Source organism: Caretta caretta, chromosome 1 (genome assembly GCF_965140235.1).
Source record: "Caretta caretta isolate rCarCar2 chromosome 1, rCarCar1.hap1, whole genome shotgun sequence".
Taxonomy (NCBI): domain Eukaryota; kingdom Metazoa; phylum Chordata; order Testudines; family Cheloniidae; genus Caretta; species Caretta caretta.
Genome location: NC_134206.1, coordinates 16,402,022 through 16,427,226, shown reverse-complemented (window position 1 = coordinate 16,427,226; position 25,205 = coordinate 16,402,022). Strand labels below are relative to the sequence as shown.

Here is a 25,205-nt window from a genome sequence, read left to right as displayed (position 1 = left end):
GACTTTCTATCTTTATACACCCGACCTCGATTCGATTTATGAAGGTCTCGATGAGGACCTTCCCACTGGTCATTGGGGGAATGGCTCAATGAGATCTTAACCTTGTCCTCTCAACACCTATAGGCCTGCTCTTTGAATGTCTGGCCACATGTGCCATGACCCATCTGTCCATCCATGAAGGTCGTGTTCTTAGTAGCCATCACTTCAGCAAGAAGGGTCAGTGAGCTGGGAGCCATGATGACAGACACTCCTTATACAGTATTTCACAAGGAGATGGTTTCTGTTAGGTTAATTCCTCCTCAAGATTGTGTCTGAGTTCCACATCAATCAATCAATCAATCAATCCAGTTACCTGTATTCTTCCCAGAACCACACCCTTCTTCCGAGGAGAAGATACTTCACTCCCGGCATGCCCTGGCATTCTACCTGCAGAGAACCAGACCCATTAGAAAATCTCCAAGGCTCTTTGTTGCCATGGCAGAAAGGGCATGGGGACAAGCCATATCCTCATAGTGGATTTTTAAGTGGGTTTCAGGATGCATCTTAGAATGCTACAAACTAGCCAAGCTTCCCCCTCCTGGGCGTACCACAGCTCACTCCATTCGGGCACAAGCGGCCTCCACGTTCTGCTGCAGGACATCTTCAGAGTAGCGACTTGGAGTTCTGTCCCTGCTTTCACAGCACACTACTCTCTGACTCTGGAGAAGGGACCATGTTTTGGTTCTGTGTTTGTACAGTGCCTAGCACAATGGGGTCCTGGTCCCTGGCTGGGGCTCCTCTGTGGTACGGCAATACAAATAAAATAACAAATGTGACAACAGTAAAGAGTTAGTTCATTTTCTTCTCATGCTGAGTGCCACTAGAACAGGCGATAAAACTAAGAGTAGTGGGATTGAATGAAGAAAAGGAAAATTTAAGCTAAAAATCAGGGTAAACTACAAATGGTGAGATCCAGTAGATTGTGGGATTGTCTCCTATGGGAAGAGTGGAGGCCTCAATCACATGAGTTATCTAAAGCTCTGATCGAGAAAGCGCTGAAGAACAAATTGTAGGGAATGTTCCCCTGCCAGTACAGACCTGGACTAGGTGAGCTAATAAGGTCCTTTCCCTCTCTGACTTCTGTGATTCTGACACCAAGCCTCAGGCATCTGGGATAAATTGAGGGTCAAAAATATTCCTGCAGTGTATGCTGTCCGTCATTGTGTAAACAAGGCTTTAACCCCCTGGCCTTTCTCTCCATTTCCAGGGGGAATGTGTGTTCATCCCATTTCTCGTTGGAGCATTCTGCCTCTCTTTAGTCTTTCTGTACATGTGGGGGGAAGCAAAGAATGACTACAATAACTTCGACTGGTAAGTAGCACAGTCTCCCTCCTCCCCCACCCAGTTGAAATTAGGTTGTCAATAGCCAGTTGTCTGCCTGGAGAGGAAGGACGGGTAATGAGGCCAGGCAGCGCGTTCTAATATACTGAGCACAGGACTATGCATCAGGAAAGCCAGAGTTCTTCTCTCAGCTCTGGCAACAACCTGCTGTGCAAAGCTGGGTCCATCGCACTGGTCATGGTCCTGTGAGAAGCCCCCATTGCCTGTAAGGGGAACGGAGAATACTCAGCCTCTCACAGGAGATGCTCAGCATGTTGGGCTCCTTAACCAGTGTGTGTGGTGCCTTTCCTAATTGCAAACTGGGGCTAATTCATGCTTACCCTGGTCAGGCTGGGAGGATTCGTTAGTTAATGCACACAGGGCACCTGGGGGATGGAAAGTGCTGAGTTTTATTTTGAGGATATCATGAGGGCGCTGCTTGTTTACAAGCTAATGACCGTCTCCTGGGCTGAATATGCTCTGAAGCAGAACAGCGAGGTTTTTACAGAAAATACAGTCCAAGGCCAAAGGCTCTGGTGTTTGTTGCCACGGGGTAGTGTTATCCCCGGTTTATAACAGGAAGTAGCCTCAAGTTGTTGTTAGATGGAAATGCTTATTTAAATATTAAGGGCAAAATTTTCATATCCAGATACTTAAAGTCAGGCTCTTAAATCCATCTAAATTAAAGAGGCTTGATTTTCACCAGAGCTGAGCTGAGATGCTTTGGGTGGCTCGAGGTGTAAATATGTATTTAGGTGCCTGACTTTAGGCCCTCACGGGTGAAAATTTTGGCCCTAAACTATCTGTGAAATGAAAGACAACACCTACAAAAGTCAAAATGGGCTGTCCGCAAACAAAGAAAACACTTTGGTCTGTCATCCCTTCCTATGCTCATCCATTATCTCTCCCCTTCTCTTCACCCTCCCCACTTTCCTCCCTCCCACCACCTTCCCTTTTCTCCCACAGCTCAGTAAGGCTCTCGCCCCCTGAGTATCTATTAGACCTTTTATTTACACGGCTTCAAAACTGGGTGGGGTGGGAAGGACTGGCATTCTCCCAGAGTAGATTATCATTATCTGTATTACAGTAGTACCTAGAGCCCAAAGACTTCACAATCTAAATAGACAAGACAGACAAAGGGTGGGAGAACAGAAGAATTGGTATCCCCATTTTGAAGATGGATGAGCTGAGGCAAAGTGACTTGCCCAAGGACACATGGAAAGTGTATGGCAAAGCCAGGAACAGAATCTAGATCTGAGACTCGGTCTAGTGCCTTAACCACAAGAGCATCCTTCCTCTCCAATACAAAGATGTTTGTAACTCAAGCATAACAATTGTTCTGGGGACATGTGACCTGCCTGTCTCTAGGGAAAGGCACCATGGGAAAAGGGATGGGTTTTTAATTAAATGATTAAATGCAATGAACAAAAACACTGTTTGTTTTTTCCCCTGCTCCTTCTCTTGGATTTTTTCTGCTTCCTCTAAAAAGGTCAAGCTGGGAAGGCAATTTTGTGTTTGTCAAAGAGCTTAAATTTTGAGTACAGCAGAGCAGAAGGATTAGCATAGCCAATTGGAGTTGAGCAATTTGCTTGTTCACAGCAGGGATATTGAGAAATAATCAGCTGATGACTATGCAAATCCTTGCACTCTGAAATATGAAGTGATCATGCAAATTAGACATCTAGAACCAATCAGAGTTCAGTGAACTCCAAGATTGGGGGAAAAACTGTAACATTGTTATTTATTTGGGTCAGTAACTGTCTGTGCAGCACACCTCTCCTAATCTTAATCTGGGCATTTACAGCATATTTGACTCAACATTTTGGTCTCTGGGTGCTTTACCAGTTCTGAGAAGAAATAAAAGACCCCTGTGCCTTTCTCCACCCAGCCCCAAGCTGGTGCCTTTTTGGTTGTTTAAGGGGTGGGAATGGAGTGGTTCATTGTGGAAAGGCACTATCTAGCCCAGCCAGGAGTGCCATGTTCATGGACCAGTTGCAAAGAGAGTTGAATTCTGATATTGTGTTGTTGGGCCTTGTCTTAAAAAGCTAGTGCTAGAAACCAAGACTTCATATAACAGTGAAAACGAGGAATTCCAAGTGACACATAGCCCTTGTCTCTAAGGCAAGCAGTTTGTAAGGGATTGGCTAGTGAAGTAATGTCAAGATGAAGTGGGGTGTGGATGCTGCAGGGAAAGAAGATATTATTCCAAATGATGTAATTAATTTCCAACATTGTGTAGCCTGTCAGGAGTAGAAACACTTTGTTGGATCAATCCAAACACTCTCAGGACCAGCAAGCTTATCTGAGCGATGCTCTTGGACCAGTTCTCAGAAATACATTTTATCCCTACCTTGCCATTTGTGTTATGGTCACTCCAGTTTTATGAAGGTGGATTCCATTATATCAACATGTTTCCTCCTAATAGGAAATGCATAGCTGTGTTCCTTCAGGAGGGGAGTGTGGGGGGATGGAAGGGAATTTATTTCTTACATTTATTTAAATAGGTTTCAGAGTAGCAGCCGTGTTAGTCTGTATTCGCAAAAAGAAAAGGAGGACTTGTGGCACCTTAGAGACTAACCAATTTATTTGCGCATAAGCTTTTGTGAGCTACAGCTCACTTCATTGGAATGTATCCAATTTATTTGTTTAGTCTCTAAGGTGCCACAAGTACTCCATTTATTTAAATGTAACTCTTAATAATTGCAGACAGTTTATAAGATTTTATTGCATTTTAGGTACAACTACGGAAACACAGGCCACTGGTTTCTCTGGTCTGTTTTTCTTCTGATTCTAGCTGCAGTCTTGTTTACATACATCACACTGTTACTGGTAAGTAACATTATCTTTAAACAGCGCTGTTGCCTGACAGCTAGTTATGGACCACGCAATTGGTGTTTGCATCCGCATTTAGTCTCAGCTAACGTTTGGGTTTGACAGCACAAAAGTATTAAAAACTGAGTCAAGCATCAATGGTAAAGAATCACAGAAAGAGTCACTTTTCTTCTTCTAACCCTGAACAAGGACATTCGTTAGACTGCAGAAAGCATTATTATCCCTAAAACTGTTTTGCTTCTCTCTTTTACTGTAGACCTTCTAATTAGAAACATACCCCTCCCCTCCCCTGCCTGGTTTCCTGCTACAGATTTAAACAAAAAGGGCGCACATGCTCACAAACAGCTCTCCTGAAAATTATGCCCACAACTGCAAAAATCACACGGGATCTTACCTTTTAAAAATCTCATGAGATCCTATCTGATCTCCTGAGATTTTTGTCGAACAGCAGGTGGATATATGGCAAGAGGCACTGATCTTGTGTGATTTTCACTGTTCACAGTGGTGGAACTGTTACAAGAATAGATGTTGTTGTCCTGAAATTTCTACCATCTTCTCTCCCCATCCCTGCACTCTCAGAAAACAAAGCAAAAACCTTAACTACAAGACAGATTTGGAAAATGACCACCTTCTGGATCTAGAGCCAAAACTCAAGAAACTGGTTCAGTCTCAGATATTTGACTCTGAATTCACTCTTCCCCCAACCACACTTTGAAATTTGAGGGGGCTGGATCTGATCTGAGGTTACATCTTGGATTCATCTATGCCACTAATGATCTACATTATTCTTATCTCATTGTTTCCTTATGCTGGTCCCCATCTATTTGTTGCATTCACCTGTTGTCCCTCTCATCTTATACTTAGGTTGTTAGCTGTTCAGGACAGGGAGCATACTTTGTTCTGTGTTTACCCTGCGCCTAGCGCAATGAAGTCCAGATTCATGACTGGGCCCTGGGCACTACTGTAGTACAAATAAATTATGACATTTTATTCTAACGTAAATAAAAAAAGGCTGCAAATAGGGGCCCTACTTGCCTGTGGCCTTTAGGTGTTACCACAACATAAACGGAAAATGGTAACCATTCTCCTGCTTAGCAATGGTGCAAATATAAATACTTCATTAAGATGATGTTGGTGCTGGTGAAAGGCAACACATTGATTCCATAGATCCTGAGGTCTGTTACCTACAGAACAGATCCATCACAGGCATTGGTGGGTGAGAGCTTCACCCACCCCAGCATACCACCATGTGAGAGGACAGATGGCCTGGTGGCTGGGGTTCTAGCCTGGGGTTTAGGAAATCCAGGTTCAATTCCCTGCTTTGCCGCAGACTTCCTGTGCAACCTTGGTCACGTCACTTAGTCTTTCTGTGTCAGTTCCCCACTTTAAAATGGGGATAATAGCACTGCCCTATACACTGGGGACAAATTCATTAAAGACTATGAGGTGCTCAGATACTGTGGTAATGGGAGCTACAAGGATACTTAACATGTGTCTCTTCAGCTAGCCAGGTTACCAGTTAGGCAGAAGCAGTCCGGGACTGTATTTCTTTACAGAAGCCATAGAAAAGCTGCAGAGTGTTTCTAATGGCACTTGCCCTACTTGCTGCAGAACTGTGTCATTGTGTCTAATTTGGTGATGTTGCTCCATGCATCTATGTGGAGGAGTGGTGGGCGCCAGGAGGCAATAAGCCCCAAAGTAAATAGGATTAGGATAAGAAGGAAGCGAGAGCATAGGAAACACACTGCCATTTCTGGTGAGGGAAAGAAACAGCTCCCTGCGCCTTATCACTGCAATTCTGAAACCTGACTCCTTCTGTCAAGCACAGGATTGCTCCAGTTTAGTACTAACCTAGTGAAAGCTCTTATCGCCACAGACTTAACTCTGTCCAGAGCTGCTTCAGCCAGAGCCCACTATTAAAACAGACTTCTTCTGCCACCCCCCCCCCCCGACCCCAAAGTATTTTTCAAAGGGCATAATGCAGCTGAACCCCTGCAGGGCATAGGTCCCTGATAGCATCTCTGAGTGTGTGACCGCCCTATAAGGTGAGATATGGATTCCCAAGTTTTGGAAACAGATTGACTTGCAGTATCAAAGCCTTAGGCCTGGCCTACACAGGCTCTGTCCCAGTATGACTATGTTGGTGAGGTGGGTGACTTTTTTCTTTTTTTTAACTAACGGAGTTACATTGCTACAACCCCTAATGTGGACACAGTTGGATTGGCTTGGGCCTGGTCCACACCTAAAAATTAGATCAGCCGAGGCACCTTGCTCAGGGCTGTGAAAAATGTTGTGCCTTGGGTGCCATAATTAGGTCAAGCTAACCGCCACTGTAGACGCAGGTAGATCAACCTCTTGGAGGGGTGCACTGCCTACATGGATGGAAAACCCCCTTCTGTTGACGTAGGAAGTGTCTACGTTACAGCACTTCAGAGGCACAGCTGCTGCGCTCTTGCTGTGCCGCTGTAGTGTAGACATGGCCTAAGTGTGCACTTAAACGTTTTGTCTACACAGCTATCTCCCTTAGGGATGTGAAAAATAACATCCCTAACAACAGAGCTGTGCGGGCAAAAACCCTAGTGAAGATGCAGTTATACCAGAAAAAGTCCTTTTGCCAGTACAGCTTACTCTGTTCAGGGAACTGTTTTAAGCATCACTGCAAAGTGGGGGTTGCCGGTATAGTTCCTATCAGTATACTTACAGTATACCTTTTAAGTGTAGACAAGGCCACTGGTATTATTGCACCTTTGGACCCAAGCGACTAGTCAAAGTTTGGAGCCCTGTGGGTGTTCCAGGTGGGAGTAGAAATTGGTGGTAATCAGGTATGTCTTTGATGCAGTTTTGTTTATGTCTGAAGAGTGTACAAAGTCCTGTGTCACTGAACTCAGAAGGAACCAAATGGCAGGAAACAGCACCTAGAGCACTCTTTTAGCCTGCACCCCTCACCCAAACCCCTCTTCCCAGGTTTCTTCCCGTGTCAGCCATTGGGCTTTCAGCTGCTCCTTTAGGCTGTCTCTCTTTCCAGGCTTTCTTGCCTGTTCTTTATGTTCTGCCTTCCCACCCACCCACACAAAACAATACTCACTAAAAACTTGTGGACTGGTTCACACACCTTTTGTCTTAAGGAGGCTTATGCTTAATTGAAGTTCTGTTAATTGAAGGGTGAGTTCACACCTATCAACCTCCATCCCATAAGAAGATTTCACCCTAGAGGTGCCTTGTAGCGAAGGCTTTGTCTACACTACACAGCTTTCAGCGACACAGCCATGTCACTAAAAGTCGGGCAGCGTAAATGCTGTTTGTTGGCACTTTTGCCGCCAACATACTTCCACCCCCTACGAGTGGGGTTCGCGTTGTCGACAGGAGAGTGCTCCTGCCGACAATGAGCCGTTTACACTGCCACTTGCCATGGCAAAACTTGTGTCTTTCAGGGGGTTTTTTTTTAAGCACCTGTGAACAACAAAAGTTTTGTCGTTCAATTGGCAGTGTAGACAAAGCCTTATTCTCCTTCTCGTACAGGAATAGCTGTACCAAGTATAAGGTACCTACCTTTATACTGATATAACTGGATCCACATCAGGGGAGCTTTACCCCTTTAGCTATACCGATTTAGTTAAAATGTGGCAACTTTTAGTGTGGACAGTAAGAGCTGCGAGCCATTGCCAGGAGGCAACTTCTGGTCTTCCAAGTGGCCTGTGAAGGAAAATAAAATGGATTTGTGACCACGCTCACTTTTTGTTTTTTTGTTCTTTGAGGGTTTTTTTTTTTAACATTTATAGATGTAGTCAGTCGGGTTCCTTCCCAACCCAAAAAGCGTGAGGATGTTTTGTGTGGTTGCAGCTTTTCTTTTAGAGCCTAATGTCTCGCCTACCTGTTTTTCCAGGAAGAGATACTCTGGAGGACTGGAAAACTAGCAGAATGATGTTATCAGAGCTCCCCAGGAAGGTGAAGCCTGATTAAATGAAAGGGTTTTCTTCAAGAGCGTTAACCTCTGCATTTGCTGTTTTTTATTAATGCCTGTTTCACTCAAATGCCTAACCAACAGTTGGAAGAAAACCTCTCTCTGTTAAAGATGGATAAGCTCCCACAGCCATTCAGCAGGTTTTCCAAGCCAGGGAAGATGTGACATGACATTTATCACATGTCTAAGGATTTCCAGGATTAAAAAACTCGGGGAAAAATAATACTAAGAATTAATTCTAGGTTTTCTTTACAAAGCCTGAACACGTAAAAGAGAGAGCACCACCCTGATAGTTCCCTTTGCCAGGTCAGCTTTAAGCAACGAAGCTGTCTTGCTGATGCTGCCAGTGCGTGTGCGTGTGACGGGCCAAGATTTTGTCTTTTCTGTATGAAGGGGGATTCATTAGAGTGGCCTGAGAATTGGCTCAGGGCCTGGGGTCTCTGAAGCTGCAGGACGACAAGCAGTGCCTTGCAGTACATGTGCCGAAAAACAGGGCTGTTAAGCCACATTTTAACCCTCCAGAACAATGGAAAACACTAAACCCTCAGGATTGTCCAGTTCTCAAGAGTTTGAGGAGACCTACAGGAGGCACGGTGACAGGGAAGACAAAGAGTATATGGCCGGTCAGGGGAAGGGGCTTCATTGGGACTCTCAGCCACAGCCAGTGCAGAAATTCCCTCTTCTGCCTGCCCGCCTAATATACACCCCCTCTGGGTTCCTGCCCGTGGCAAAAGAAGCACCAGACGCAGCATGGGTGAGAGCAGCATCCAGGGGCAGAAGAGAATTGGTACAACAATGTAGGGTCCAGTTCTGATTTGGGTCTGGGTCAAGAGGAAACATGTGAGAGGACTAAAACAGTCCTCTGGCAAAGAACATGTGTTCCCATAAAGCTGTATTCCTGACAGTATGGTCCTGTTCTTTCACCCAGAGATCTCCAGTGCAGTTAATTAATCCCGACTTTCAACACAACAGCCCTGAGGGGTAGTTTAATATATTATGCTTGACGGGCAAACTGATGTCCAGGGAAGTGAAATGACTTGCCCAAGGACACACACAAAGTCACTGCCAGAGCTGCTCGTAGGCCCGAGGAGTTCAAGCTCCTAATATTCTCTGTAATTAGTGGATAACATTCCCTCCCACATATAAGGAACTATCCCTGTCTATCTTACTCTGACACCTTACCCTTGTAAATATCTTCATTGCCCTCATTTTGTGCTTGGTGGAAGGCAGTACGTGATATTTTGCAGCTTGTTTCCCTACCTGGGTCTGGTCTACTTCTGTACCAAGCTAGGTCAATGTGCTGATCAATGAAGAGATAGATCCAATAGATTTCATAGCTGGGAAGGCCAGAAGGGACCATAATGATCATCTAATTTGATCGCCTGCATAATACACTGGCTATAGAATTTCCATCCAGTGATTCCTATGTCTAGCCCAGCTACTCGTGGTTGAACTGTAGAACAGCATTAAGAAAATTATCCAGCCATGACATAAAAACTCCAAGGGATGGAGAATTTACCACTGCACTTGGCAATCTTTTTCAATGTTAATTGCCCCAACTGATGGGGCGTGGGAAAGTGTCTTCTTTTGACTTTGAACTATGCTGACTTGAATTTCCATGGTCTCTGGCATGGAGAAAGCTGCGAGATTTCTGTGGGAAGTGGTTTTGGCCAAGGTTCCAAGTAAAGCTGCCACGTTGCCCGTTTGTTTCCAATTATGTGATGTGCATGATTCCAGTAGGGAAGTGGCACAGCAAAGTTTCTGCCTTGATGGTCTACCTTGATGGCTTGTCCCATCCCAGGCCTGAACACACTGAAGCCCTTGTTTGAATGGAACAATTCTGTAGTGACCGGTAGCCAGCTCTAGTTGCACTGGTTTTGTTTGGAAGTGTTTTGTCATCTCCCTTAATGACTAATCTCGACCACAGCGCCCTAGCCTTCTCCTCACTTATTCTGAATCACTGAAGCAAACTTTCTTCTTTCCACCAGCCCCCTCTAGCTGAGCAAAGCCTCGCACAACAAAGCACTTACTGTCTTTGCAAAGATCCTCTCCATCTGTCCACTTCAGTGTAATTTTTCCAGACATCCAGCTTCAATTAATTCAACAGCCATCCATTTCCCAAAACAATTTTCTTACTCCCTCCACACAAAAAAAGTTGGATAGAGATGGTTTAATTGAAGTATAATTCCAGACTTAGTGGTGCTAAGGGCAGCAGATCTTATTTTCCTATATCCAGTACAAACCTGACCAACCAAAGGGTTTTGGAGATGTAACCACATGGTAACAGAGTGTGGCTATTTGTCCTCCTCTGGTGGCTACAGCACACAGAGAGGTTTATGATTCTGCTGCTGCATCGAAGATGGTGGACTAGGGCCTGTAGTTCAAGCAGTGCTTGGCTTTATAGAGCTGCTGTGTTCATGTGGGTTACTGAGACAGCGGGAATCTCCAGAAGCTTGTGGGTTTGGATGAATGGGTGTGTAAAGGACAGTGTACATTTGCTACCAGGGAGCATGACTGACTTTTGGTTAATAGGGAGCTGTAGTCAGCCAGATTAGGGCTGATTAGGGTCATATTGAACTGTGTATATCCCAACTCCAAACTGACATAACGGGAAGAAAATAGTGTTATAAGACTATGGTTGGGGGACAGTGAGCTGGTGTTGCAATAGGAGACAGCATGTAAGAATCATAGAATATCAGGGTTGGAAGGGACCTCAGGAGATCATCTAGTCTAACCCCCTGCTCAAAGCAAGACCAATCCCCAATTTTTGCCCCAGATCCCTAAATGGCCCCCTCAAGGATTGAACAGTGGGGGAGGTTTAGGTTGGATATTAGGAAAAACTTTTTCACTAGGAGGGTGGTGAAATACTGGAATGCGTTACCTAGGGAGGTGGTAGAATCTCCTTCCTTAGATATTTTTAAGGTCAGGTTTGACAAAGCCCTGGCTGGGATGATTTAATTGGGGATTGGTCCTGCTTTGAGCAGGGGGTTGCACTAGATGACCTCCTGAGGTCCCTTCCAACCCTGATATTCTATGATTCTATGAACTCACATAAACTGGGTTTAGCAGGCCAATGCGCAAACTCTGATTTGTATTTGCTATATTCTCTTGCTCCTCTTTCTGATTGCATGTGCATTTAAAATCCGCCCTTTGGCTAAAGAGCATTGATTTCCAAGCAGTGTCATCCTGGAAAAACTGAGGGTGGGATTCACAAGGATATTTAGGCACCTACGCCCCACTGAAATTCCACCTTAGGAGTGTTTTTCATTGGATCCCAAGTGACTTGCACTACCTTCTGATAGTAGGTGAGGTCCAGCCCCAATATGGTGCTGCCATAAAAGCTGTGCATTCAGCCAGCACAGAATTTCCCCCAGCCCAAGCCCTGTGTAGGACAGCTTATGGCTGTATTATCCATGTCCCCTCGCAAGCTCTAGTTTGGGGGGATGTGCACAGGGATAGAAGGGGATGTCCTTAAGCAGCTTGTGACTGCCATAGCTTAAGACTGCTCCCCATTCATCCGAAATGATCCCTAGGGGTGTGAAGGGTGGTGTAAAGGCATCCTGGTCTCCTCACCTGCTGGGCTGTGAGTTCTGTGCTCCACTTGAAAGACCTGCATAGAATCTTTCACCTTTTGGATCTATCCTGTAATAAAGGGCAAATATTGCACTGGCATTATGGGCCACAGACAAGTGTTTTTAACCAGTTTTAGAATAGCTGATACAAATGTTTCACATCAGAACATATTCTTTCCTTGGGTTTCTATCATGCTGCTAGAGGTGCCTGCTTTCTGATAAGATGTTACCCATTTGTGAGGCAGAATGTTGCTTCCCTTTTTTGACCCAAGTGGTGAACCAATATTTGTGGCCTTGGGGAGGAGAAATGGATGTTAGGTATTTCTTTGATGCAATCCTGTGTTACAAAGAATGTACACAAAGTCCTGTTTCCCTGAATGCAGTCAGAATCAAACAGGAGATTGTTTCTTTGCTCACAATTTCAAGCCCCTTTCCAGCCAGCACTCTGCCCAAAAGCTCTGAGCTTTTTTCCACAAAAGCGACTCTGGTTGTGTCTGGTGCTGCCTTGCCATCTTGTCTGTGTGCTGCTATGGTGTTCCTGCTTCTCTCTCTCTCTCTCACACACACACACTCTTCTGTCAAACAATATCCAGCACCCTGAATTTGCATTTCAGCCCCCAGTCAAAGCCCTCCTTCCCCAGAGCTCTGATTCCTGACCAGCCATGTTTATGGCCTATGTTTTGGGTGGTAGCTCCTATTCTTTCAGCTCTCTATTGCACAAAGGAACATAATTGCTTTTTACCTTTACCCTGAATGAAGGGCAGCTGTTGTCATGCTCACCAGCTTCAAACAGGTTCCACTCAATCCCATCACAATAACATATTTTTAAAATTTCTTCCCACTGGAAACTGATTGTATCCAAATCTACTGCATGGATAATGTGCCTCTAACCACCCTGGCGTTAAGCAATAGGACAAAGGACCTCTACATTCAGTAGAAGGGGAAAGAATCGTTCCAGTTCTGTTATCCTTATTTCTTAATGCTGTTGGTGTAGCACGTAGACGCCGGTTCTTCTTTGTGCAATATCAGCTTTGGAAAGTTTCATTCAAAGTGACTTTTCTATGCAATATAATTCTGCATCTGCCTTCACAGATCTATGATCCTGAGGCCTGAAGTCACTGGGCAGTGTTTAACCATGTTATAATGCCATGGTTTTCCATTTGATTTCCCAGGTTCTAGCCGTGTGTTTGCTGTCAGAAGGTCAGCAGTTGTACCTGCACTGGAGTCACAAGGTGGGATAGTTGAGTCATTCCAGAAACTTCTGTATCCACACTTTACAACAATTAAGGTCAATTATGGGATGGTTCCCTACCCAGAGACCAAAGCACATTTTCAGTCTAACGTGATGATTCTCTTCAAGGTTAAGGAATTTAAAAAACAAAAGCAAAAGCAAAGGCTTGGGGAGAGAGCACAATGTATGCATCCCCTTTGTAACTGGCTGCAGTGTCTCTGTAAACAAAATGGCTGACATCTCTGCCCACAGAAAGTGAGAATTAGTGCTCTTAAATCCACGAGGAAGTGTGTACTGCTGCTGATCATTTTTGTATCTGCTCCTGGGTAGACAGAGAATGCAATTCTCCAAGTCAGCCAATCTAACCCTAAAATTCACTGGTAAAATCACCCAGAGACAGAAAAAATCAGGATGGATTACAGGTGATATTAGCAACCCCTCATAATTTCAGTTTATGACATTGTGATGCCTTGAGCCAGCTAATAGAGGGTAGGTCTACACTGCAATGTAAGCCCAGGGTTAATAGAACCGGAGTCAGCAGCCCCTGGGTTTGTTAACCTAGGGCTTGAGCATCTACACTCATTTGTAACTCCAGGTTAGGAATTGTTGAACCCTGGGTTCCAGCCTGGGGCTCCAGCCTGTACACATTATGCAGGCCCAAGTCCAACCACCCATATCCCAGACTTCCTAGTGCCATCCCAAAATGTGGCCACTCTAGCCCTTTGTTTATAGTACAGGGAAAGCCCTTTGTTTATGGGAAAACTTGACTGTCCACCAAACTTGACTGTCTGGAGGACAAAGAAAGTTGCCCCATGGGATTATGGGATACTTTTGGCAGATTCCCAGAGCAGACTCCCAGTGGAGCGGCATCTATACTGCAAAGCAATAGGGCTTGAACCCTGGCTACCAGCTTGAATCAGGCCCTCCACCCCCATGGAATCCTGGGACCCTGGGTCCAAGCCCTGGGTTACTGTGATTAGGGTGTATCTGGAAAGGGGGTTAGGCTTGAGCCTGAGTTCAAAGCCTGCATTTACATTGCAGCACTGACATCCCTTAGGTGATTGACCTGAGACATGCTTGGCCAAAATCCATAGCATAAGAATGGCCATGCTGGATCAGACCAAAGGTCCATCTAGCCCAGTACCCTGTCTTCCAACAATAGCCAATGCCAGGTGCTTCAGAGGGAATGAACAGAACAGGCTAAATATCAAGTGATCCATCCCCTATCATCCAGTCCCAGCATCTGGCAGTCAGAGACTTAGGCACATCCAGAACATGGGGTAGCATCCCTGACCAAAGAGACAACCTAGCCATTATTAATGATGGATCTGTCACTCAGTGTTTCTCCTTAGTGCAGGTTTGGGCAAACTTTTTGGCCTGAGGGCCACATGGGGGGTTCCAAAGCTGGAGGGCCGGGTAGGGAAGGCTTTGCCTCCCCAAACATCCTGGCCCCTGCCCTCTATCCGCCCCTCCCACTTCCTGCTCCCTAACTGCCCCCCTCAGAACCCCTGACCCATCCAACCCCCCCTGCTCCTTGTCCCCTGACCGCCCCCTCCCGGGACCCCATGACCCTAACTACCCCCCCACCAGACCACCACCCCCCCGCGCCTTGACAGGCCCCCTGGGACTCCCACACCTATCCAACCGCCCCCTGCTCCCTGTCCCCTGACTGCTCCCCAGGACCCCCTACCCCTTATCAACCCCCCTGCTCCCCGCCCCCTTACCATGCCAGACAGAGCACCAGGACTGTCAGCTGCGCCACCCAGCTGGAGCCAGTCACGCCACTGCACTGCTCGGCAGGAGCTCGCAGGCTCGCTGCCCAGAGAGCTTGCGGCATGGTGAGCCGAGGCTGCGGGGGAGAGGGGACAGCAGGGGAAGGGCCAGGGGCTAGCCTCCCCGGCCGGGAGCTCAAGGGCCAGGCAGGATGGTCCTGCGGGCCAGATGTGGCCCGTGGGCCATAGTGTGCCCATCTCTGCCTTAGAGGTCTCTTTGCCTCTAAGAGTATGTCTACACTGCATTGTAAACCCAGGTCTGTGGAACCCACATTTGTGGACTTGGTGTTTCTAAGCCTATGCTTGAGTGTCCATACTGCATTGTAAACCTGGGTTTACGATTGTTGGACTTGGGGGTCTGACAGCCATGCTAACATCCGTAGTGCACTATGCAGACCTTTTCACTCAGCCACTTGAGCTGTGTCCACACTGCAAAATGACAGGGCTTGGATCCGAGTCACAGAGTGTAGACCTAACCTAATTCAGCTAGGTCAGTTTAGATGATCAAGCTCAGAAAGATCACTGCCACATAGAAAATACTCTATACCTTTGGAATCCAAGCCATCTTTATAACCCACATACAACAGTAGCTAAGGGTAGTATACACAGAAATACGAATTACAATTGTCCTACAGGTTTCAGAGTAACAGCCATATTCGTCTGTATTCGCAAAAAGAAAAGGAGTACTTGTGGCACCTTAGCGACTAACCAATTTATTTGAACATAAGCTTTCATGAGCTACATGCATCCGAAGAAGTGAGCTGTAGCTCACGAAAGCTTATGCTCAAATAAATTGGTTAGTCTCTAAGGTGCCACAAATTGTCCTACACTAATTCTGAAGCCAGGCAATACCCTATTTGTCTCTGCAGATTGGGACTTTTTTGGTATTGGGTTTCTCCATAGCTGCCATCGCTGTATTTTCTAAACTGTGGGGAGTTCGATGGAAAACCGTCCGCCTGTCATTTCAGGTAAGAACATGGAAGCTCTACATAAAAAAAAGACAACTTGTTAACAAAAGCCTTGACTGGAAATAGTTGGAAAATATGGAAACAGAGGCATTTTTTTCACATACAATTTTTCTGTCAGGGATGCGGTGTCATCAAACTCAAAATTTTCCATAAAATGTCAATTTTGACTACATTTTTTATTTTTTATTCTCAGGGGAATGGGGATGAAAAATTTTGTTTAGCTTCAGAATGTCAATCAGAAACTCCATTTTTCATTTTGAAATGCTGAATTGTTTTGATCAAAAATATTTTAAAAAGTTGTTTCAGTGTTTACAATTCAAACCTTTTAGAATTTTTCGTTGTGTGATATTTTTTATTTCCACTTTCTGTTCTGATTTGGAATGGAAACGAATTCTGAAATGTCAACATTTCCTGTGATAGGAAAATAGCATTTACGAGCCAGTTCTAGAAAATATCTTCCATCAAATGTCCTTGGGTTCAGAAACAGGACGGGATTAAACTTGTTCAAAAAAAATGAGCCAGCATCCGCTGTTACCTATTTCTGGAATCAAACTTGAACTAAAATGTTATTAAAAAGTTTTATCAATGTTTATGCAGTGATTCCTTCCACAAGCGGTCAGGAGAGTTTGAAACTAATGCTGGAGACACCTCTACGGCTTCAGCTAAAGGAGGAACTCCATTAGTTTTCATCCATAGTAGGCTGGTATTCTGTATATGGATTAGCCAGTAGAGGGATGCAGATGGCCAGTTCTAGGGGCGGGCAAGCAGGGCCATCACCATGGGTGCCAACTTCCAGGGAATACCACCACACCGCTGTGCTGCTGGGCATTTTTGACCAGCCTTTCTCCCCCCTCTCCTCAACATTGGCTGAGTTTTTCTTCTTCTTTTTTTGGTTTTGTTTTTTGTTTTGCTTGGCTGCTGGGCATGAGGAAGGTGTTAAAAACATTTTCTACCATGGCTGGCAAAATTGCTAGGACTGCTTTGGTGCTTCTGTGGATGCAACATACAACCATGTTGCATTTGGATAATGTTTTTTCCCTACCATATACCTTGGTAATTTCAGGTAATTTCAGTCCCTTGACTTTAATGGAGTCATACCAGCGTACAACTCAGCGGAAAATCTTGCCCAGTATCTCCCGTCAGGCCAAAAAACAGCATATTTCTTTCAGATTTCCATCCCACTTTTGCACATTTATGATAAATTCAGAGAAGCATCTGAGCTTTTGAGTGCTTGTTTAACCTTTACAGTGAAAGAAATCAATTACAATTTCTATAGCTGTCCTTCAAAAATAGTAATCTAATCAGTTATTTGATGTTAGTAAAACATGAAGAATATTCCCAAGGTTACAAATCTGAAGCTAAAAAAAAACAAATAAATTGAAATGCAATTGGATCTAAATACAATGGACCTAAACCCTCTAGTCTGAGATCAGGCGCTTTGTTTAAATAAATAAGAGTAAATACTTCTTATGAAGTACATTATTAATTTGTGGAACTAGCTGTTGCAGAATATTAGTGAGGCTAATCAAGTAGTCTAGCAAGATTGGAAAAAGGATTAGACACACATCGGAGTAATCAGCTGCTGCAATTATACTAACTAGTATGATAGTACAGTTGGATATTGAGCATTACCATTCAAGTGAGTTATCATGCAATTAGTGGTCTGATCTTCATAACTGGTGATGTTCATAATGAAGTGTTGAAACTGAATCTAGCTGGAATGGCCTGACTGTCTGGTGGAAGACACTCAGGTACTACGGTGATGAGGGGCCATATAAGAACCAAGACTAAGAGAAGAAGTTGAGTTCAGGATAGTGCACTCAGCTCCTGGGGGAAAGGCGTGCCTTGCATTGCTATCCTGCATCCCCTTTGGCTGACTCAGGAGCAGGGTTGATGGGCTCTTGAGGATCACATCAGTATACTTCAGCTGACCTGCCATGGGGCTAAAGAAAAATGTAGGGGACAGGGACTTTCTCGTGGGTTCCACGAAGTTCTCAAAGGGCCCAAGCCAAGTGTAAGATTGGGGAAAAACTGTCTGTACCTCTAGCAGAGCCCCATAGCTCAACTATGTCAGTATTAGGAGAGCTGTTTGTTTCCATAAACTGGCTTTTCACAGCAATCCTCTTGTCTCCCGTCCAGGTCACAGCTCCCTATCTCCACATAGGTGCAATAGCAGCCATGGTCCTTCTGTCTTGGCCAGTGGCTTTGCATGCCTTCCGAATGAGTAAAAAAGGTACAGTAGCTCTCCTTTATGCTCTACAGGTGCAGCTTCCACCTGGAACCTCTGTGCTCTGCTTTGTGCAAATGGGAGAGATGGGGATATAGGCCAAGACTTTCAAAAATAGGTAACAATTTTGGGCCTCACTTTTTGTGTGCCTTGAGACACCTTAAAATGGCCTGATTTTCAGAGTGCCCATAGCTCTTACATCAGCCTGTCAATATACTCAGTATCAAGGGGTGGACCCTTCCAGCTAGCACACTTAATGCACCAATGCTTGTTTGCCCAGTGATGCTGCCTCCCTTCCTTGCTTGAGGTTCTGACAAAGAACTTTTGTCTTAGGGAGAAAATGAATGACAAGGAGCCCCAGCTCCTCGCCCGTCCTTTCTGCCAACACCTGCGTCCTTGCTTCATGGGGCTTCTAAACAGCCTAAGGCACTGGGCCATGGGGACCAGTCAGAGCCCCACTGATTTTACTGCGGCCCTGCACTTTGCGGGGAGGGGTGGGATAGCTGTATCAGGGCTTAATGGGAGGGGTTGTCATGGGAGCCCTTGTTGCAACTTCAGCAGCTCATTGCTATGTACAAATATGCAATAGCAGCGGTGAACAGGACACGGGTCATCTCCTCTGCCCCATTTGTGCTTGCTGAGATGTCTCTTCTGGAGGCTGCCCTAGGCAGTGGCCAGGATAGAGTTCATGGCAGCACTAGTGCCCGGCGTGGCAGCTAAGGCAGCCCACCCCTCCCCTTCTCCAGGGACATCCTAGGGAGACCTTATGAAGCTAAGTTTAAGTATCTTTGGTGTCCGTTGTACGTAATTAATGGATTATGGATTATGGACTGTGCGTAACTTCTTGAGGGGGGAGGTGTGTCAGATGTGAGATCTGGGGGTTCAAACAACTGTACTGGATATGCTAGACAAGAATGGCCCCTTGGAACAAAATAGGTTAAGTCGTTTTTCCTGGGGAATATCTAGGAGGAGGTGAATGCAAATCCCCCACCTCTTGTTATGAACCGATCCCCCTGCCTTTTGAAATGGTGCTCTGAGGAGTGAGCCATTGTCTGCTGATCACCTGTTACTTGAGGCCAACGTCAAAGGCCCATGCTTTATAAAGGAAAGACTGAACTATTCATGGGGGTGCTACTTCTGAGCTAAGGCTGTTATCAACTTGAAACCTTACAAAAAATCCTTTGTGGGGTTTGAAGGACTGAATCCTGCCAGAGCCCATGGCTGGGGTTGGGGTTGGGGTGATCTCTGCTAAGCTTATTAGCATGCATGTTGGTTCTTGTATTATTTTTAATGTTTTCTCTGCAATGCTTTCACCTTAAGAATAAATGTGCTTGCTTATAAAGAGCTGTGTGGTAACTTGCTGGCAATTACAGCCTCTGGAGAGAAAGCCAAGTGCAGCCGTTGGCCTGTTTAGGCAGTCTGGCTTGCTGAGAATATCACAACATAGGCAGGGAACTGTGCAGCCTGGAAAACCCTGGTCAGGAGAGAGGTCTCCACCCAAGAGAAGTGATGGCTGAGGAGTCAGGAGACTAAGAGTGGGTGCCGTTGGTGGACTGTGGAGGGGGAATACATGTGTGGTTGCCCTGAACAATGACATTCATGGCAGCCCTAGTGCCAGGAGTGGCAGCTCAGGTAGTCCATTTCTCCCCCACACCCATCCTTCTCCAGGGACACACAAACACCAGCACGTGAAAACATGCTTCTTCCTCAACGCCTGTTAGCAAGTTAGAAATTCCATACATTTGAGCTAGTGGTGTCCAGCATGTACAATCTGTATTATCTCCAGAGGATCGATTCCTTGGAGGCTGGGCTGTCTCTCTAGCTTGGACAGATGGCACTGAACACATGACAGGCTCTCAGCAAATAACAACCTCGCTGTTTCCTGGGGCCTGAGGAGAACCTTGCTCCTTACATAAGAAACACTGTGATTGACATCATAAAAAACCAAACTGCTCTGTTAGAAATTAGGTCATCCAGTCTGTCCCCTGTATCTAATACTTGCGATGCTGTAATATTTGCAATCCCCCATGCCTGCCTTAACACACAACAAAGGAATAATTGCGTCTTTGAATTTGAAACCCCACAGCAACAATGCTTTCTCTCTCTGCCATGGTTTTCCTCACTGTGACGAGCATTAAGGTCATAATTGCCCCTTTGTTTGGCAAATCTTTCATGCCTGAGAGGGTTTAGCACAAGCCCTGATGTTCTTAGGCATGTACAGAAATGGAGCTAGAACTGTAAGTCTGGCCGGAAAGGCTGCCAATCCTCTTCCATGTCTGGCTCTTGTTTGCAGTCCTGTTTCAAGCGGGTTCTTCTGAAAGCCTGTCCAGTCACTCCACATCACAGAAGGGGCTTTCAGAAGAACCCACCTGAGATGGAGCAAGCGACTGAAGGTAGCCCTTAGTATGGCAGGGAAGCTTGATGAGCTAGCAAGGAGACTTTGTCCCCGTCTGTTGGAATGTTCTAAGGATTGATGTGCGGCTCAGAGAAGTGTTGTCTAGGAGCATAAGGGCAGGCCCAGGTGTCAATAACTCCTGATTATGAATCCTGGCCCTGGCACTCTCTCTCTCTGTCTCACCTTCTCCTTCTGCAAAATGGTTACACTTACTTGCCTCCTTGCCAGGGATGTTGTGAGCATTAATCAGCGACAGTATCCAAAGCAAATGAAGATGTTGAACATTCACACTGGAGCCTGTCACACTTTGCAGCTCTCACCTGTGCTGTTCAGTTTGACACCCAGAGTAGATGTTAATTTGTATCTAAAACAGTCGTTCCCAAACTCTTCAGCATCACGCCTCCTTTTTAATTTCCGAGAAACCCTCACACCCCACGCCTCTCCTTTACCATCATCCAACCCCCCCAATCCTTGTCCCCTGAACACCCCCTCCCGGGACCCCCCACCCCTAACTGTCCCCTCGGGTCCCACTCCCTATCCAATCCCTCCTGCTCCTTGTCCCCTGATTGCCCCCTCACGGGACCCCACCCTCTATCCAATCCCCCCGCCCCCATACCCTGTCTCCTGACTGCCCCCCCAGAACCTCCGCCCCATCCAACCTCTCCCTGTCCCCTGATTGTCCCCCTTGCACCTCCTGCCCCTTATCCAAACCCCCCTCCCCCCACTCCCTACCCCCTTACCAGGCTGCTCAGAGTGGTAGGACTGGCTTATTGGAAAGCCTGGGAGGTGGGTGGGCACAAGCCATGCTGCCCGCACGGCGGCGTGGCTGCAGGGGGGAGTGGACAGGAGGGGAGGGGCTGGGGGGCTAGCCTCCCCAGCCGGCAGCTCAAGGGCTGGGCAGCCTCATGCCCCCCTTGGAATTTCTTCACGCCCCCCGAGTTTGGGAACCAGTGAAAATGCTGTACTCATACAGTATGTGCAAACTCCTGGTCCACCTCTCCTGACTCTACTTCTCTGCAATGCCTCACCTGATGCGAGACTACGTGGAACACAGACATGGTTGGCTTGAATGTAGCTTCCACTGCACTGTAGGGATTTCAGTCAGTATAGTGCCTTTGTGGGAATCCCCACAGGGCACATCCAAAGCTGTCTCACTGTGACAGCATGCATGGGCTGGGGAATGGGATGCTCTCCAGGGTACTGTACCTCACGGGAAGCTTGGTCCATAGGCGAGAACGTCTCAGAGGCGCTATTTTCTTATCTTCTGTGAAAATCCCCAAATAGTTGCACACTGAGGTGCTCTGGTGCCATGGTGATGGGCCACATCTAGATGTATGGGTAGGCAGACTTCTGAACCACACAGCCTGCAGAAAACCATGGAGCTGAGATCTATAGCAGGCCAATCTACCTTGGTAAAAGTGAATCCTGCTGTGGAAAACCATTGTTAAGGAGCTGAAGTTCGCCCTCTAGGATGCACAAAGAGAATGGTGCAGAGAATGCTCCTCACTGCATCATCCTGCTTTTGAGTATAAATGAAATTTTTAAATGCCGCTTACCATATCATTCATCTAACAATAAATAGTATTTCGCCTTTACTGCAAACAGCATCGACCTTCTCAGGCTCTTTCCTGTGAAGCTGAGTAAATCTTATTACATCCATATTTACAGATAGGGAAACTGAGGCATAGACTGTGACTTCCTGAAGATGGCACAGCAAGTTAGGAGACAAACCAAAAATATGACCCAGCAGTGCTGGATCCCAGTTATCTGACCACTAGACAGACTGGTACAGGGCATAGTTTGGAGAGATGCATGGGGTACAGAAAAGAAGGGGATTGACTGATGGGAAGGATTTAGTGATTCAGGACACCAGACTTGGCCCAAGAGCCAAACAGCTCTGATATAAATCAAGCCCTGGGGCAAACTCATAAATTATCAAATGGATTAACTCTAGCCTTCCCCTTCTGCATTCTTTCAGTGATTCAGGCAATAATTATTGGTCCATACCTGGCTATCCTGGTCCTTCTTTTCTTGATACCTCTGGGGATGTACTCTCCCTGCATCAGAGAGGTGGGGACTCTGGGGCCCAAACCAGCCCTCATTGGACACAGAGGAGCACCAATGGTAGGTCTGGGGGAAGATGTTTGGTATCATTCTTTCATGATCTGTATTGTAGATTGCAGATTCCCTACCCTCACTCCAAGAGCTCTGCAGTCAGCCTCTGACAGGGAATCTATAAAGGGAATCTATTCTGTTTTGGATTTGTATGCAGAAAAAGCCCTCATGATTTCATTACCAAGCACCATCAGTGCACCAGAGCTTTCCGATGATTCAGGTCAAAGAACACAGGCATTGTGGGTAGCGTGGAATTGAGCGAAGGAGACAAGGGGAACAGTTCAGAGTGACTCTCAGGCAAAGTACTATCCCAGGATAGTTCACAGCATGAGAACAAGGCAGAAGCTGGAAGACTGTTTAAGGGGGTGATGAGAAGCTTAAAAGTTGTGTGGAAGAAGATAAGAAGCCAGTGAAGTAGGTGGAGGAAGGCAGAGTTGTGGTGCAAAGATGATTTTGGGTGTGTTGGGTGGCTGAGTGGTGGCTGAGTGGAAGGCTGGGGAGGTGCAGGTTATGGTAGTCAAGGCTTGAGATAACTAGAGAGCAGACTATCAACTTGGTGGTTGGCACTGAGAGGAAGGAAGGTATTTAAAAGAAGCACCACAATTTGGTGAGAGCCTGGATGTGAGATGAAATAGCCAAAGTTGACCTTTAGGCTACAAGCCTGTATAATGGGAAGAGTGGGGATATTGTCAACAGGAACAGAGAAAGAGGAAGGGTTAGAGGTATAGTCAAACTCTGCCTCGGATGTACTGATTTAAGGAGCAACGTAACGTGAACAAAGCCTCCCGCTCTGTTATTGACTGACTGAAGAGCTTGATGGTTTGGGGCTTGTCCTGCCCTCCAGCAGATTTGTAAATGATCCTGGATGCTCCTAGAGCCCTGATGGGACCTACAGGCATGAAGCAAGTAAAACAGATTTTCAGCTATTGGACAAAGTGAACTTTACTGGCAATCACAGTGGGGCAGGGCAGTGGGGGTGTTTACCAAGAAACTGAAAGTATTCTTGGGAGTCATCTGGCGCTTGTCGAAACTGGAATTCCTTTATGTCATCTTCCTAGCTGGCTCCAGAAAACACTGAGATGTCATTTCAGAAGACCATTGAACATGGTGGGGATGGTCTTGAGACAGACGTCACAATTAGGTAAGGGGGAAGCACCGTGTCTCAGTGTGCAACTTCCTCTGGCTAAGATTTCACTTTGCTACGACACAGATATGGGCAATCAATACTTGATGGGCTACGTCCAATCCTTTATCAACTAGTGTTTGACACATCTGCATGTCGGGCCTGCTCCTGTTCCCACTGTCACACTGTGACTTTGGTATTGATTTATTATTATTTGTATTACGTAGTGCCTAAGAGCCCTCGTCATGGACCAGAAGCCCATTGTGACAGGCACTGTGCAAAAATAGAGAACAAAGAGATGGCCCCTGCCCTAAAGACCTTACAATCTAAGCATAAGACAACAGATACAGACAGAAAGGGGAGTATAAGGAATAATTACTTTATCGTGCATCCGAGTATGTAGACAGATTACAGGAAACACATAGAAGGCAGATCTCTATCCTAACGATCTTACAAACCTCAGTGGGATTTGGATGAGGTGCAGAGAACACAGCCAAGTTGCTTGCAATTACAAATGAGAGCATTGTATTAGTTACTGCCAGGGTCTTGATGTGCCATTCCGAGTTGGAATCATTGCCCTTACACTGTTGGGTAGGGTGATCGGCTTTTCGGTGTTTATGTAGCACTGTGGAAAGTATGAATGTAGGCCCCCAAATCTACAAAGCGCTGAAGCACGTGCCCAAGTGCTTAGCTGAGTCAGGGCTTTGCAAAACTGCTCTCACTTACACCATTATAAATGCAGCATTGAAGTTGACAGAACTACTCCAGAATTACCCTGGTGGGAGCTAGAGCAGAACCTGGCCCATGGTCATTGCTGTATTTCTTCTTAAGATGTCAGATCGAAGTATCGTTATTTCCATTTTACAGATGGGGAAACTGAGGCACAGGGAGATGTGACCTCTCCAAGGTCACCCAGCAGGCCAGTGGCAAAGCTGGGAATAGAACCCAGGTTTCCTGACTCCCAGAGTATGTCTACACTGCAATCAGAGGTATGCCTGAAGCATATGTAACTACCTGAGCTCGCTTGAATCTAGCTAGTTTGAATAACGATAGTATTGAAACCACGGCAGTATGGGCAGCTGCATGGGTGAGCCACGCAAGTATTTACCCAGGGTCCCACATGGGCTTGTGCAGCCCATGCTGCTGAGGCTTCACTGCTGTTGTTGTTTGACCTGGCCAGATCAAAGCTAGCTTGGGTATGTCTACACATGCTGCATTCTCACCCCTGATTGCAGTGTAGACATAGTGTAGTCTAGTGTCCTGTCCCACGTGACTGCCTATGTGATAATGGATTCTACTCTAGGCGTTGTTTTCCAGAGGGTGTCCTTTTATTAATGTCCTTCACCTATAATTAGGGCCCTACCAAATTCATGGTCCATTTTGGTCAATTGCACAGTCATAGCCTTTTAAACTTTGTAAATTTCATGATTTCAGCTATTTAAATCTGAAATTTCACTGTGTTGTAATTGTCGGGGTCCTGATCCAAAAAGGGGCTGTGTGAGGGAGTCGCAAGGTTATTGTAGGGGGTGGTTGTGGTATTGCTACCCTTACTTCTGCTGCCTTCGGAACTGGGCACCCGGCCAACATCTGCAGCTCTCCAGCGCCCAGCTCTGAAGGCAGTGCAGAAGTTAGGGTGGCAATACTGTGATG

At 46.1% G+C, this 25,205-nt stretch overlaps 1 protein-coding gene across 3 annotated transcripts in view; it reads left to right on the top strand.

Moving 5' to 3' along the window:
- Positions 1–25,205, top strand: part of GDPD4 (glycerophosphodiester phosphodiesterase domain containing 4) — a 105,963-nt gene that overhangs the window by 40,763 nt on the left and 39,995 nt on the right. For all 3 annotated transcript variants that reach the window (XM_048840235.2, XM_048840244.2, XM_048840225.2), the window contains exons 5-11: positions 1,247–1,350; positions 4,095–4,188; positions 12,897–12,956; positions 15,597–15,695; positions 17,835–17,928; positions 22,296–22,441; positions 23,491–23,573. In XM_048840235.2, coding sequence (XP_048696192.1) covers positions 1,247–1,350; positions 4,095–4,188; positions 12,897–12,956; positions 15,597–15,695; positions 17,835–17,928; positions 22,296–22,441; positions 23,491–23,573 — 680 coding nt within the window. The remainder of the gene's footprint in view (positions 1–1,246; positions 1,351–4,094; positions 4,189–12,896; positions 12,957–15,596; positions 15,696–17,834; positions 17,929–22,295; positions 22,442–23,490; positions 23,574–25,205) is intronic.